The sequence below is a fragment of the Typopeltis vanoorti genome, chromosome 14 (genome assembly GCF_054136105.1).
Source record: "Typopeltis vanoorti isolate ZY-2024b chromosome 14, IOZ_Tvanoo_1.0, whole genome shotgun sequence".
NCBI lineage: Eukaryota > Metazoa > Arthropoda > Arachnida > Uropygi > Thelyphonidae > Typopeltis > Typopeltis vanoorti.
Window position 1 is genome coordinate 107,472,266 of NC_143562.1, and position 15,164 is coordinate 107,487,429.

The 15,164-nt window shown below is 33.7% G+C and overlaps 1 protein-coding gene across 6 annotated transcripts in view; it reads right to left on the reverse strand.

The window, feature by feature from the left end:
* Positions 1-205: 205 nt before the first annotated feature.
* LOC150099827 (semaphorin-1A-like) overlaps positions 206-15,164 on the reverse strand; it is a 405,107-nt gene continuing 390,148 nt past the window's right edge. For all 6 annotated transcript variants that reach the window (XM_090404329.1, XM_090404333.1, XM_090404331.1 and 3 more), the window contains one exon: positions 206-8,007. In XM_090404329.1, the coding sequence (XP_090260455.1) occupies positions 7,631-8,007 (377 nt within the window). In that variant the 3' untranslated portion in view covers positions 206-7,630. The remainder of the gene's footprint in view (positions 8,008-15,164) is intronic.

The following is a 15,164-nucleotide window of genomic DNA, read 5'->3' on the forward strand; positions in this document are numbered from 1 at the left end:
TCATATATTCACAGAATACATCTGCAGTTTAATTTATTGCTCTATTATGATAAGCACTGCTGCTACCCTCCCTTGAAAACCATTACTTTAAATATAGATGTTTGATAAAGCTTTATAAAAAAAAAAAATAAAATAAAATAAAAATAAAAGTATCTGTATCTGAGAACCAAATGAATACAACTGTTCAGCATTAAACACAACACAGTATTTTTATCATTAATTTTTATTTCAAGAACCCACACATTAACGCTGATTTACATAGATGCACACTGTACATTTTGTACAATGGACTGGCAGAACACTGTTTACATAACAAGTTAACCAGTCCTGAAATGGACAAGATACATAAAAAGAAAAAGAATGTGGAAGAGTAACAGGCAGCCAAGATGGCCGAAATTATGATGAAAGAAACCAAAACAAAACGATTTTTTTTTTTCTGGGATTTCTCATGTAAAATTTAAGCCATTTAATACAGCTAAAAAGTGAGACAAACTGTAGTACCACTCTTTGAGGAATACAAGTACTGACAGACACTGTGTGAAAGAGAAAGAGAGAGATAGTCTGAGAGGCTTAACTTATCTGCATAAACAAAAATGCAGACGACAAAAGTGTCTGCAGTAAGTTGTTTGTGAAGTATAATATACAGTGTCAGAACATTCAGAAGCCTCACAAATACTGTAACATTGTACACTAGAAAAAATTTTATGCACTACTTCTCAGTCTATCACGAAAGCTACAGATTGTAATAATACCCTTTAAAAATTCATCCACGGCCCTTAAATAAAGAAGAAACTTCTTTGAGATGTAATTATCTACAAAATTTCCCTTCCTGCCGATAGAGGGCAACAATACGGACGGTAGCTAATCAAAACCTACTCATTACAACATACAAAGCAGCACATCACACTGTGCTGTAGTTCATCAGTGGCAGTAAAGAGATGCTATTCAGATACAAACAGAAGTGAGTTACAAACATACTAAGCTCCAGACATGCTTAAATTGCTAAAGAATAACAAGAAGGCTTACATATGCAGTTATTGTCAGAAGATTTGCCTTTGTCGGAACTACAATCTACATCAGTTGGCAAATCCCTGTTAAGGGCTTTATTATATATCAGCAAAAAAAAAAAAATAATAATAATAACAGGCAAATTTGCATGCAAGTTCATTATTTATAAAAGGCATCACAAAAAATTATCAAATGTTGTAGAAATGACGCAATGATACAGTCAAAATATTGTCAGCTGGTATAAAACTCATTAGAAAAGTGCCAAATATATTTATACATTAAAAATATTCTGCAATTATAACTAAATTCAGTGACTTTCCCTACTACCCCCCCCCAAGTAAATTGAAGGCTAAGGATAAACAAGGGGAGAATATTATGAAACATTGTGGAGCCAAGTTAGCAGTTTACCATTATTTAAGTGACACAGAAAATACACCAATTTTTGAAGAAGCATGCAATGGCATTAACTTAAATCTTCTTCCATAACATGACTGTACAGCTCTGTACAATAATTATGACATGACTTACATTAAATGTTATAGAACTACTACAGAAATCCAGATAACTCTTTCATTAAGAAGTGTTTTTAATGAGAATTTAACTACAGGATATCTGATTTACTTTTAAGAACTTCTGTCATAAATTGTTTCACATATCATTGAAAATAATTAATAAAAACAATTTTAATAATTGAACTTCATGAATAACTCAGCATTTAAGCATATCCCACTTCTCAATATAGAAGTTAAGTTATTCAATTTTGACACCAGTGGCAGATCTAGTATGACAGACTAGGGTGGCTGTTCTCAAAGTGAATTTTCAACTAAATAAAAAATACACAAATTAAAAATTTCAAACACATGCTGTTTGTGAAAAACTGAAGTGAATTATATCAGTAAAATAAAGATTGTTAAACAGCATCAAGAACAGTTTCTTACTGACCTTACTGCCACCAACAAACTGAATTGCAATAATGAAGATGGAGACATACGAAAAAAATGAAGACAATTTTTGAGTTGAAACTAATATTTCTGAATTAATTATGACATAAGATTCCCAAAGAAATTTAAAATGAAGCCAAGTATAAGATGAACCTACTTTAAAAATTTTTTTAAAAACATTTTACATTTAGCTTCATAGTAAAAAGTGATTATATTTTTCCTGTGCTGCTTCAACAACAGGTACATCATTTTAACATTTTGAAAATTAGTTATGAAAGAAAAAAGCTCGATATATATATATAAACTGAAACTTCATTTGGAACAGTCATTTATTCTGCATGTGTGATTATGAAAAATTTTACATTTGAAGCATCAGAGGCAATGATCAGAATTAAAATTATCTGTTATCCAATCTCTGATTATATGACTAGTTCCACTTCAGTTAATCGAAACATTCGATGTTTTTTTATTTCATGTATATGACCTGTTAAAAACTTCATCCTGGTCAATTCCCAAATAACATTGACTGAACAGAGCAATCAAAATGGACTCCACTAGTACATTCAGTCAGTGAATACAACAAGTGATCACTTCCCAAATAAATTGATAAATTCCACCGAGTTTCTTATATTATTAATAAATATTATGGCAAGATTATCATTTAAGGAATACCACTTTAATTATGAAACCAGAATCCCAAAATCAGGCAGAAATTTTAAACTCATATACCTCTGGAATGCGCAGAGATGAGTGTGAAACAAATTATTAGGTGGGGTGGGGATACTGTAAGTTATCTGTTTATCAAGAGTTTTCACACTGGCAGTGTATACTGCTGAAATCACCTGCACAGAACCATGGCATTCGCAGAAAGCAAACACGAAGCCACTAACAATAACTTCTGATTTACCTAGCTTTCTTGGATTTGACCTAGCAATATTTCCCCATGGAGCTATATTAAGGAAGAGGTTAACATCTCCCCTACAACAGTCCTTGTAGAAATTTCATGAAAAAAACACCTTTGAAATCACTATAGTGGACAATGCATGTGTGTGTGAGTATATATACTTAACTAATATGCAGCTTGTTTCATCTCTCTAGTGATCTTTATTTCAAGAGGTGGGGGTTTAAAATTGCAACAAAATCCTGGAATATATTACATTTCACTATAATTCATAAAAATTTATCAAACTTACTGGAAGAGATATTAGTGGCTGGCATACTCAATTCTAACCTTTTATAAGAAGGTGGTTATAAAAAGCAGATGATTATAAGAAGGTGGTTATAAAAAGTGTCCAGAGAAAAGCTTTTCAAAACACTAGAATTATAAGGAGTCAATGAAACATACAAACCAATACATAGTTTAAGTCGTTAAGTTAGAATTGGAAATATAGGAAGATGGTTTGATGTAAAATCAGGTGTAAAACATGGGTGCACACTATTGCCACGATTATTCATCACATATATGGATTGCATTATGAAAGAAAGTGGCAAATCTGATATTAAATTTAGAGATATCAAACTTAGCTCTTTGCTTTATGCAGATGATGTTATACAGCTATAACAAATTTGGCAGGAAAATCAGCAATAAAGATAAAAATTTTAAGATAGGCAGAAACATTGAAAACTTTAGCAGCATCCTCAATGGAGAACCTATAGAACAAATAAAAGATTTAGGCAGCTTTTAATGAAGATGCCAAATTAAATATGGAAATAAACAAAACAGGCAGAACTGGTATGGTGGGATGCCAGTTAAATAAATTTATATGGAATAAGAGAGAAATCAGCCCTTTATTAGATATTAAAATACAAGACAGTATTTTATGCTATCTGAGAATGTGATTAGAAATAAAGCACTTGATCAAAGATTAGAGAACACAGATAAGAGTTTTGTTCAAGATTGAGGCCTGAACATAGGACATCAATGGCAGAATCATATTTAAAATGAAGATATTAGGAAGGAACTTACATTATTAGCATTCATGAATGTGTGAACAGAATTAATCTCAGGTGGTATGGTCAATTAAACAGAACAGGAGGGTGAAAAATTAGCAAAACAAGTTTTTGATGTCAAGATAGCAAGATAAAGAATAACAAGATCTAGGTGGACTGATTCAGTCAGAAGTAACTCAGAAGACTGAAATATTGGAATAAGTAATAGACTAATTTGGAGGAAAACTGTTGATAGAAGATTAGTAATAAAGTAAACATGTCTGTGGAAATACCAGTGGTGGTGGTAGTCGGCGTCTCTGTAGTTGCAGTCAGTTGGTAGAGACAGTTGTAAAGCAGGTGCCCTCCCTTGATGAGTCTATGGACTCCCTGGAGGTGTCAAATAATAATAATAAAGGATAATGAAGGGAAAACCAAAAAAAAAAAAAAAAAATTTAAAACAGCTTACCAGTGGCTTAAAATAGAAGGCATAGTGTGTTTTTAAAACTATAATAGTTTTGGTTGAAACTAAATTTTAGGTTAAAAACTACTAAGTTAAAGCTACCTGAGATTGTACTCTCTCTGAAATGCTCTCCCACTGGTTTTGCTACTCACAATGGGAGACTGCTATACCTGCTTATGGGATGATTGACTAGTTTGAAAAATTTCCAATGTTTGTTCTGTAGAATAGCATTTCTAATTTTCCCTTAACCTATGCATGTACTCTAGATCTATTGATTTGTGGGTGTGGGATTTCTATTAAATAAAAAGCTCATTTCAGTATTATGCTTTTTTTAATGCTAAAACGACAAGTCAAATGAAGTGTGTATGTAGCCTAGTGGTAGCATTTCTGAAAACAACATGCTATACCAACAAAAGCAGGCTGCTAGAACTCTATTCCAGTTACTTTTTTTTACATATTTATTTTATTTTTCTATTTACTTTATATTTTTTTTTGTTGTTGTATGCTTTCCTTTTCAGTCATGAAATTTAATCTATGGCACACAGAAATAAGAGTTTCCACCTTGGAAATTCTCTACATGCTGGGGGGGGGAAGAGCTCTGTCTACTCCCACTAAGTAACTTTCTAGTTTCAACAATTTCGACTTATGTAATGTTAAAACTTCAGGAGTAATATTATTAAGAACATTTGATTCAAATTAAATATTTCATGCAGTCCCTTCCCTCTCTCAATGCTTTTTACATTCCAGGCCACCTACTACTGCCCTTAGAGGGCATTCCACCTAGATAGGACTTTAGTGTCACCCACGTGGTTGGGCTTAGTATTGTAAGTTTTTGTGTGCATGTTACATTAATTGTTTTTGTAATCCCCGTAGATGTCCTAGTGACTAGGACGAAATATAGGAAGTATTAAATTCTATTTTAATTCTTTTTGAGTGTTGTAAAAAATCCATTAAACCTCCAACATAAAATTCATAAGCAAGTCAAAATTGGTTAGTAAGCAGGCTAATAAGTGCTCATGAAGCAGGAGTATTATAAGAACATTTTCCTTTACCTTTTTTTGCTATTTACAAGTGTTATTTCAGTAACTGGATTTGGTACTTCATTTTATCAAATGTCCCATTGTTGAATGCCACTGTCAAATGAAAATGGCAAATCAGTAATATTATATATCTGAGAATGGAGTTAAAGCTGACTGAATCTTGGCCTTGATTTGTATAATAAATAATCAGTCATCTCTCTACAATACTTGATAACACTAATTTGATAATATAATGCATGCTGAACTATTATCACATGAAAATTACAGTTGCAAACATACATGTATATCATTATCATAACAGCAAACTTATAAATCAAGTATATACTTTCTTCACATTATAAAAGGGCAAGCATAGTTCCAAAGATCTTATTTTCTCTTTAGTAAACAAACTGCATCTAGAATAAGCTTTTGTTTTTTTTAATATAGGGAATTCTTTTTTGCTGGAATTAATGTTGATGTGAGGGGAAAAAAATCTTATGGATTAAAGAAAAAAAGATAGATTCCTCAGAAATTCAGAATGTTCTTTTGAGAATATTTGCATAAAATGAGCTAGGTAAATCAGTATCTCTAATTAAATATAAGTAGTTATCTAAAAGAATGATGTAGTGAAATCACATATCACACACAGTAATCCCCTCAATTTTCCTGCCACAGTGGCAAAGCACTTTGATAGTCAGATACTTGAAATTAAAAACTGAAAGTAATACACTGTATTGTACTAGAGTTCATTCATTCAGGATTAATTAAAGGTTGGATAATTGAGCAATTTATGTGCATGTATATATGACTATGGTGTAAAATCATAATTGGCTAATAATACACAATCTAAAATATGGAAATTATTTGCAATAGCAATAATTTAAATGTTACATTTAAATCTTTCTAAATATTTTACATATGAAAATGTGAAATTCATCATTTAAGTTACATTGCAGAAGAAATAAAACTTTTGCTGTTCTCACATGGCAACCACAATGTTTACTGTTATTGTTCAAATCTATGAGGACAGATGAACAGATGTGTTTAAAAAAAATGATTCAAATTAGTTAGCTCTTTCCCTCCCAATCCTGTTTAACTAAAAGATTGTATTTATTTATTTTTTTTTTGTTTTGCAGCTATAAAACTGCTGTATTTGTTCTTTATTCCCTCATTATCTAGCACTGCATGTGTTGTTCTGAATTTTCCATTTTAAAATTGCTATAAATAAAAGTAAAAGGTAGTGAAAGAAAATAAGAATGGCTAAATACACAACATTAAATACAGTATGCACAAGTCATTCAATTTTCCCCCTTCCCCCCATTTGCAAAACACTGAAGAAACTGCTAATAACCTGGAGAATTCTGGGAGAAAATATGCAGGTCTGGTATGGCAGTAGACAATCTATGCAATCCAACGATTTAAAGCTCCTGGTAATGAGATTAGAGTATGATTAAGTTAAAAAATTGTTGGTATACATGAAGGTACAGTATTTAAGAAATGGAAGATGTTGATGATTACTGATATTCCAAGGAATTCTTTACATAAAAGAAAATGTACACAGTGCAAACTTTATCTGCATTACTAGTCTTTTGCAAAAGTCATTAATGTTGCCTACTTGTTTTTACTGATCTATGCCACTTGGTTTTGTTTAGAGAAAAAATGACTTGAGGGGGGGGGGAAACATGCATGTAGCGTTAAATGTTGAACACAATAAAGTCTCACTTAAATTTCATTCAATAAATCAACAGCTGAAGGAAAGTACCTTGATTGTAACTCTCCAAAGACAGTACAAGCTATCAAAAAGACCCAACTTGTCTGAACTACATACTCAATCTATGTTTTTCACAGTTGCTTTCACAATTCAATTCTGAAGTATATTTGGACTATCTTCTAAACCACAGCCGAACAAATACCTGCAGGAATTGCTTAAACCAAACTCAGTTATTTGGCTGGGTACAGTTTTGGCATCTTTGCTAAACCATCAGATATAGCTTAGTAATATTTTAAAACTTTCACAAACATTCCTGCAGTTTGTTGAACACATATTCACTGTTTGGAGCTCAATAGAGCTATGTGAATGGAAGCGCAAGTAGAGGCTAAAAATTTCATGCCACATACTAAAAGTTATCCTTGCATATCAGGGAAATCTCTCTCTGCATAGACAGTACAAAGGCTTTAAACTGGGCCAGACAGGTTTAACACCTTGAATTTCTTGCCGATTCCTTCTACTTACAAAGTGGAATGTTGGACGATTGACACTTATTCCTGGCAGACTATAAATAAATCTTTTTTGTCTTTTGAATAGGTTTATTGTCAGCAGAACTGTTGGCATTTTTTCCATTTCCATTTTTTGGTGGCACATTCAGGACGAGGTTGATGGGTTTGTTGCTTGTAGGGGAAAGAAATCTCTCACTGTGATTCATATGGGGAGGTGTGTCACAACTTAGTCTTCCAGTGGCATGCCGCTGTTCTAGATAGTGAGCATCATCATAAGGAGAATCTACCTCCTCATTACGACAACGTCTACTAAAGATATATCCACTTATGAAGCCAACCACTAATGATGACACAATACTGGTAGTAACAGCAATAGCTAGCGTTTCAGCTGTATAAACATGAGGCTGTCCTCTGGATGCTCCAGTTACTCCACCTGTTGGAGAGAAAGCGATAGTGAAAAAAGTGCAATTTGTTATCTCTTTGCTTAGATAAATTTTTAAATTACAATTCTGTTACATTTAAAAGAGAAATGTCAGGTCACCCACAGAAATGTTTTCCTTCTTATTTTTAAAAGTAAGTTGCTTTAACTTTGCAGTAAAAAAAAAAATGAACACAGACACACTTTTGATTGCCTTGAAATTCTTTTCCACAGAAATATCATGGACTTCAGAAAAGGCAGATTGTTATCTGATAGTGCAAGATAATTTTGGTGGAATTTTTTTCCACAGACAAATATATTTTGAAAAATTTGCTCTATGTTGAGAATGTGTGCTGCTTTGGTGATACACAATATTCCTTATTTGGACAAATACATATTTTTAACCCCCCCCCCCCTCTCTCTCTCTCTTTTGGAATTGAAACTGTTTCATTAGGACTAAAAAAAATTAAAAATTTAAAAATTAAAAAATTATTAAAAAAAGCCAAAATTCAAAAGTAAGACACCCTGAATATTCACACAGCAAACCAAACCAGAATGGAGAATGGTTCTTTTTGTTATATGGCAGATTTTCGGCCACTAAATTTTGTTAATGGCACATATATTATTGATAAGTATATAAAATAATGGCTTGATTCAAAACTGACAGTTTGTGCAAATGTAGTGAAGCACAATTGCATATCTAACATTTAAGATTACCTGATGACAGTATGCATTCATTTTCCTAGTTAAGTTCACCCAGTTATGGCAAGTCGCAATGTCGCAGAATGAGTTAGATTTCTGAATAACTTCTTGAACAGCTTAGTTTTTCAAGATGTTAGTAATAGGAGGTTAATGAGGATGAACTGACTAGATAAGCTTTGGTTACTGGATGTGAACTTATTAAACCACCTTTGGAATTTCTTCTGTCGAAGGTAGTTTATAAGTTCATATCCAGTGTAAGAGTATTTTTGAGACAGCAAGTCGAATTCACTTTCATGAAAGTATCTACTATTTTTTTTTGTCTTTTGAGCCTAAGAAGCATCAACATTATTAACTCATGGGGATGACCTGACAGGTTCCCTTAAGTTATTCCAATTAGAAAGATTAGAATAGCTCAACTAATTATGCATGTAAGTCAAATTAATTTCATATGTGATTTTAATATCTGTGAATTTTAAACTAATATGCTAAGCTGATTAATTCCTGTCTTTTAGAAACACGGAAGATGCATTTTAAGTTTATCATTGCACCAAAAACTACGAACATGATGAAAAGCAGTTACCAGAAGTAATGCGCGTGCGCCCACACAAATGATATTACAACCAAGAAATTATTCACATGTGAGCAAAAGAATTGAAGAACGTGGAGACATGGTCATTGTATGTAATCTGGACTATCCAATGTTTATTTTCATGGCTTTGTAGATCTTGAAATATGTTCAAGTCATAACAATCAAAAATTAATTTAAAAAAAAATTTTTTTTTTTATCATCACAATTATTAGAGCCCAAAACATCCACTAAAGAAAGATCACAGTTCTCTTCTTAACCATAAATGAAAAAAAAAAAAAAAGCTTTTCCACCTTTCAGTTAAACAGTGAAAAGAAATCATATTACTATCATCTTTCAAAAGGAATATAAATGTTTTGGGAAAATTTAGAGTAAAGAGCAAAGCTAATAATAATGTAAGTATCTGCTGGATTTCTGTTCAGCACATGGACTAGTGATTATTAGCCCATGTTTTACCATGATATGAAAAAATTTACACACTGAGAGAAGACAAGAAATAAAGTATCATTGTTGATAGCAATATCTTCACACTCATTCAGGATCAACGAGTGCAAAGGGGATTTGAATAGGAAATGATAATTTTATTTTAAGCAGGCTATAAATGAATCTCATATAGAAAAGAAAAATATCCACAAAAGCTTTCAGAGGTGGACTGTAGACCCAACTATGTAAATGTTATTGGAAAAAAGAGAAAACAAACCTCGGAGACAGTGGCAGACCTTGAGAACATTCATGAATTCAGTCAGAGAAGAACGTGCATTAATATTTCCTAGTAAGTAATCATGTACTCTGACAGAATACCAAGAAAATGCAAGAGGACAAGCAATGTATAAATGTAGCTAAACAGAAATCATTGAAAGACTTAAGAATATAGAACATAAATATCAATAAGGCAGCAAAATGTTCTGGCTATTGAAAATGCTTAGATAAGAAGAAAGGTGACACAAAAACTGAAAATAAGGATATTCTGGATATCTTTACTTATTACAATCAAGTGACTGCTTCTTTGGACAGAGGAGAAGGATACAGTGATATACTTGGATTTCACAAAGGCTTCTGATAAAGTACCTCATGATAAATTGATAGTCAAACTGGAGCAGATGGGGTTGGATATTAGATTGGTGCATTGGATTGGAGATTGGCTGTCTGATAGGTATCAACAAATTGTGTATGGGGTAGCGATGTCAAGGAAAGTCACTAATGGAGTGCCTCAGGGATCTGTTTTAGGGTCATTACTGTTTAACTTGTATGTTAATGATATAGGTGAAGATTTGGATGGAGATATTCAGTTGTTTGCAGATGATGCAAAGTTGGGATGAACCATGAAGAGTAGTGAGGATGTTGTGACCTTGCAGGAAGATTTGAATAAATTGAGTGATTGGGCACAGAAATGGGGATGCGAGTTCAATGTTGCAAAATGTAAGGTTTTAAAATTTGGAAAACAAAGATGGGATGCAGAATTTATGTTTGGTGAAGATACATTGTTGGAGGTGGAAGAAATAAGAGATCGGGGGGGGATAGTGAATAAGGATCTGAAATTTAGGGGACACAGCCAAAATTGTGAAGACAACACAAAGGCTTCTTGGAATGATGTGGAGGACACTGACGTGTAGAAGTAGGGAGATTCTTGTTCTGTTGTATAAGGCTTTGATTAGGCCACACATGGCCTATTGCGCCCAGATTTGGTCACCTGGTTTTCAGAAGGATGAAGGGATGTTGGAAAAGGTCCAAAGGCGACTGACTAAGGTAGTTTCTGACCTCTGGAATGTCGAGTATGAGGAAAGATTGAGGAGATGCAATTTGCAGAGTCTGGTGGATAGGAGGAAGAAGGGAGATATGATAGAGACCTACAAGTTGGTAAGGGGTTGTTATAGGATCAATGCTGGAGAAGTTCTACAGAAAACAGTGGGAGATCGGGGGAGAACCAGAGGTCATCCCTGGAAACTGTATAAAGAAGGTGTGAGTAGGGGAGTGAGAGGCAGGTTTTTTTTCGTGCAGAGTTGTAAATGATTGGAATGCTTTGCAAAACATCCACTAAAGAAAGATCACAGTTCTCTTCTTAACCATAAATGAAAAAAAAAAAAAAAAAGCTTTTCCACCTTCCAGTTAAACAGTGAAAAGAAATCATTATTATCATCTTTCAAGAGGAATATAAATGTTTTGAGTGTGGTGTCTGTAGGGAATCTGAATGTGTTCAAAGCACGGTATGATGAGCTGTGTGTGTGTGATAAAAGGACCTCCCAGATGAGGCTTTGACTCCATGAGGTCATGGGAAATAATAATCTCGAGTAATTAATTTGAAAGACTGCTAAAAGAAATAAGTGCCAGTACTTCAATACTTCAAATCAAAAAAGCTATCGAAAATCAGAAATGTGGAAAGGCTGGTATGGTGAGGTCGTTGTACTAGCCATGAATTTGGATTCCAACATGGCATAGCTACTTTTGAATATCTTTAGGTAATTTCATAGCATGGTATAAGACCACTAACATTCTGCTTATTGGAACAAGAAATTGATTGAAAGAGTGCCATATCTAATCTGAAGAGCAAACTTTTCAGACTACATAACCATTAGCCTACTTAACATTATACTACACATTACAGAATGTTATAGAGAATCACTCAAAAATGAACTAAAAAAAGTTAAACACAGCTACTACCATCGATGGTGCTAATGAAATGTTAACAAAATCTATCTTGAATTGTGCACTAGAAATAGGAGGTGTAAAAAGGCACCAAAGATAGGAAAAACTAAGACAGGAAACCTTAGATCTGATGAAGAAAAGAAGAGATATGAAAAGTGATTTGAATGACACCAATAAAATAGAATATGTGGAAATTTGTAAAACCATACGTAAAAGGACGAAACATGAAATTAGATCATATAATACCAGGAAAATTAAAGAAACAATAGAAAACAATAGTAATATGAAGGTTCTAAGACAAACATTATCAGTTGGAACAAAGGAAATAGCCACTGTAAGAGGAAAAAATGGCGAACTTATAAAAAATAGAGATGCAATAATCAAAAGAATTCAGGAATTTTACACTGAAGTCTATGAAGACAAAGACCGAGACATCCAAGAATCATCTATGGATAACTCGAGTGAGGAAGTACACGATGCCCCTGAGATCTTACAAGGTAAAGTAGAAATGGCACTGTGGGAAATGAAGAATGGAATGGCCCCAGGAGAAGATGGAATTCTTAAAGCTGGGAAGAAGACATGTCATCAAACAGCTAACTAAACTCTTTAATAAATGCCTAAAACAGAGAAAAATTGGAACAATTCACTTCTAATATTAATTTTTAAAAAGGGCAATAAGGAAGAAATTAAAAACTACAGACCTATAGCCTACTCCCCACCATATATATAGTCTTCACAAAAATAAGTAATAGAATAAAATCTAAACTAGAGAGAATGCAATCCTGTGAACAACTGGATTTAGAAAGAATTACAATACTTTGGATCATATTCACACATTAAGACAGCTCATTGAAAAATCAATTGAATACAATAAATCCTTATGTCTGGCCTATATAGACTATGAAAAAGCATTTGATTCAGTTAAAACATTTGCAACACTAAAAGCACTTGAAACCCAGGGAACTGAGAAACCATATATTGAAACACTAAAACATATTTACAATAATGCAACTTCTGTAATTAAATTATATAAAAACAGTGAAAAGTTCCCAATAAAAAAAGGCATCTGGCATGGTGACACCATAACTCCCAAATTATTTACAGCTGCACTAGAGGAAGTCTTTAGAAGCCTTGATTGGGAAACAAAAGGAATAAACATAAATGGAGAAAGGCTGCATCATCTGAAATTTGCAGACAATATTGTCCTAATAGCAGATAATCTTGAAGATCTGGAAGAAAGTCTAAATCATCTAAATGAAGCCTCCAAAGTAATTGGATTAAAACTAAATACAAAAAAACAAATATAATGATGAATAAATACATAAATTATAGAACTGTCAAAGTTGAAACCATGAAATAGAACAAGTTACTTCATATGTATATTTGGGCCAACTGTTATCCGTTGAGGATTGCCAAAGAAAAGAGATTGAATGAAGGATTCACCTCGGATGGATGGCTTATGGGAAAATGAGAGACATATTCAGAAGTGACATCCCTATGAGTCTAAAAAGGAAAGCATTAGACCAGTGCATACTTCCTGTCCTAACATATGGAGGAGAAACATGGACTTTAACAAAAGCCCTAAACAAAAAGCTGAGAACAACACAACATCGCATAGAGAGAAGTATGCTAATAATAACATTAAGAGATAGGAAGACAAATACCTGGATAAGATCTCAAACAGGTGTCATGGATATTGTAAAATACATTAAACAGGCTAAGTGGGAGATGGGCTGGCCATATTGCCAGATGCAGTGACGGGAGATGGACTAGAAAAACAACAGAGTGGAGACCAATGGACGGAGGAAGACGAAGAAGGTGGAGGGATGAACTGGAACAAATTGCAGGAGTGAGATGGATGGGAGAGGCAGAAAACTGAGTGGTCTGAAAAATCATGGGGGAGACCTTCGTTCAGCAGTGGACAGAACCAAAAGGTTGAAGAAGACTACACATTGCATGGGTGGGATTTCCAATAATACAACAAAGATTTGTCAAGTATGAATGTTTCTCTGGATTCAATCAAGTCCAGAATAAAAGGAACTTTTAGCCTTTCAGAAGTCACTTCTACTTTCTTCTGTTGACTAGTGTCTGCAGCCCACAAATTCTCTGCATTTATTTTCACTATATTAGCATCACCACACAAACCAGGAGACTAGACCTATGCACAACAGTCCAAGTGAGGTATCAAGGCCTTGTAAAGAAGCAAAATGACTTCCATATCCTCACATGTTAAAGGTTTATCCAACACTGCAGTATTTGCTATATAGCTCTTGAACTTCAACTTCTCATCTACTAAAACTCCAAGATCCCTAGCCTGATCAGTTTCTTCTAGCATAATCCCACTAATATATCTTGCCATTGGATATCTCATTACACAAATTTGCATAACTTCCATTCCATTTTCCAGCCTAAAATCATTCTGCAAGTAGTAGAAATCAGTCACATTTCTGATTATCCTGCATATCTTTGCATCATCAAACAGCATACGAGGGTGGTCTGAAAACTTCTCGGCCTAATAATGAAAAAACGAATTATAATTTCAAAATTATTTTCTTTCAACATAATCTCCTTTAAGATTAATACATTTATTCCAGCGATGCTCTAGTGCAGTGTTTCTCAAAGTGTGGTATGCGTACCCGCAGGGGATACGTGAAAGGTCGTTAGGGGGCATGTGGCAATTTTCGGCTATGCATAATTAAAGGAGTCATTTTTTAACAAACAGTGCAATTAGAGACAACCGGGATAAAACAGCAGTAACTAACGAATCACATCCCCTCTCGAACAGAATTATAGATCAAGCAAAACCATATGTTGCCGGTGGAACATATGGTTTTGCTTGACACCACCCCGGTTGTTAACGTGTTAAAATTAAGAAATATATAGTGAATGTGTTTCAGATATTATGGAATTCGGTTGAAGAGAATTAGCATTTCAACTCAACTGTTGAAATGCTAATTTGTCTTTGGTTTGCGCACTCTTTTGTTAATACCGCACCAAACATATGCAGTTCTTCGCTGCTCTACATATCTCAAGTCTTGTAAATTAATTTTTGCTTGAAATAATGGGAAAGAAGATGACGCTATTTGGGTAGATGACTGACGTTGCACACAAAGAAACTGTTCTCGATGCCAAAAGTAGTGATAGCGAGTAGGAGCTTCTTAGTAAGTCGCACGATTTTCGTTTTTTTTTTCTTAAAACTTTAGTTTCCAAAAATTCCGGCACATATCTCGCAACACAATTT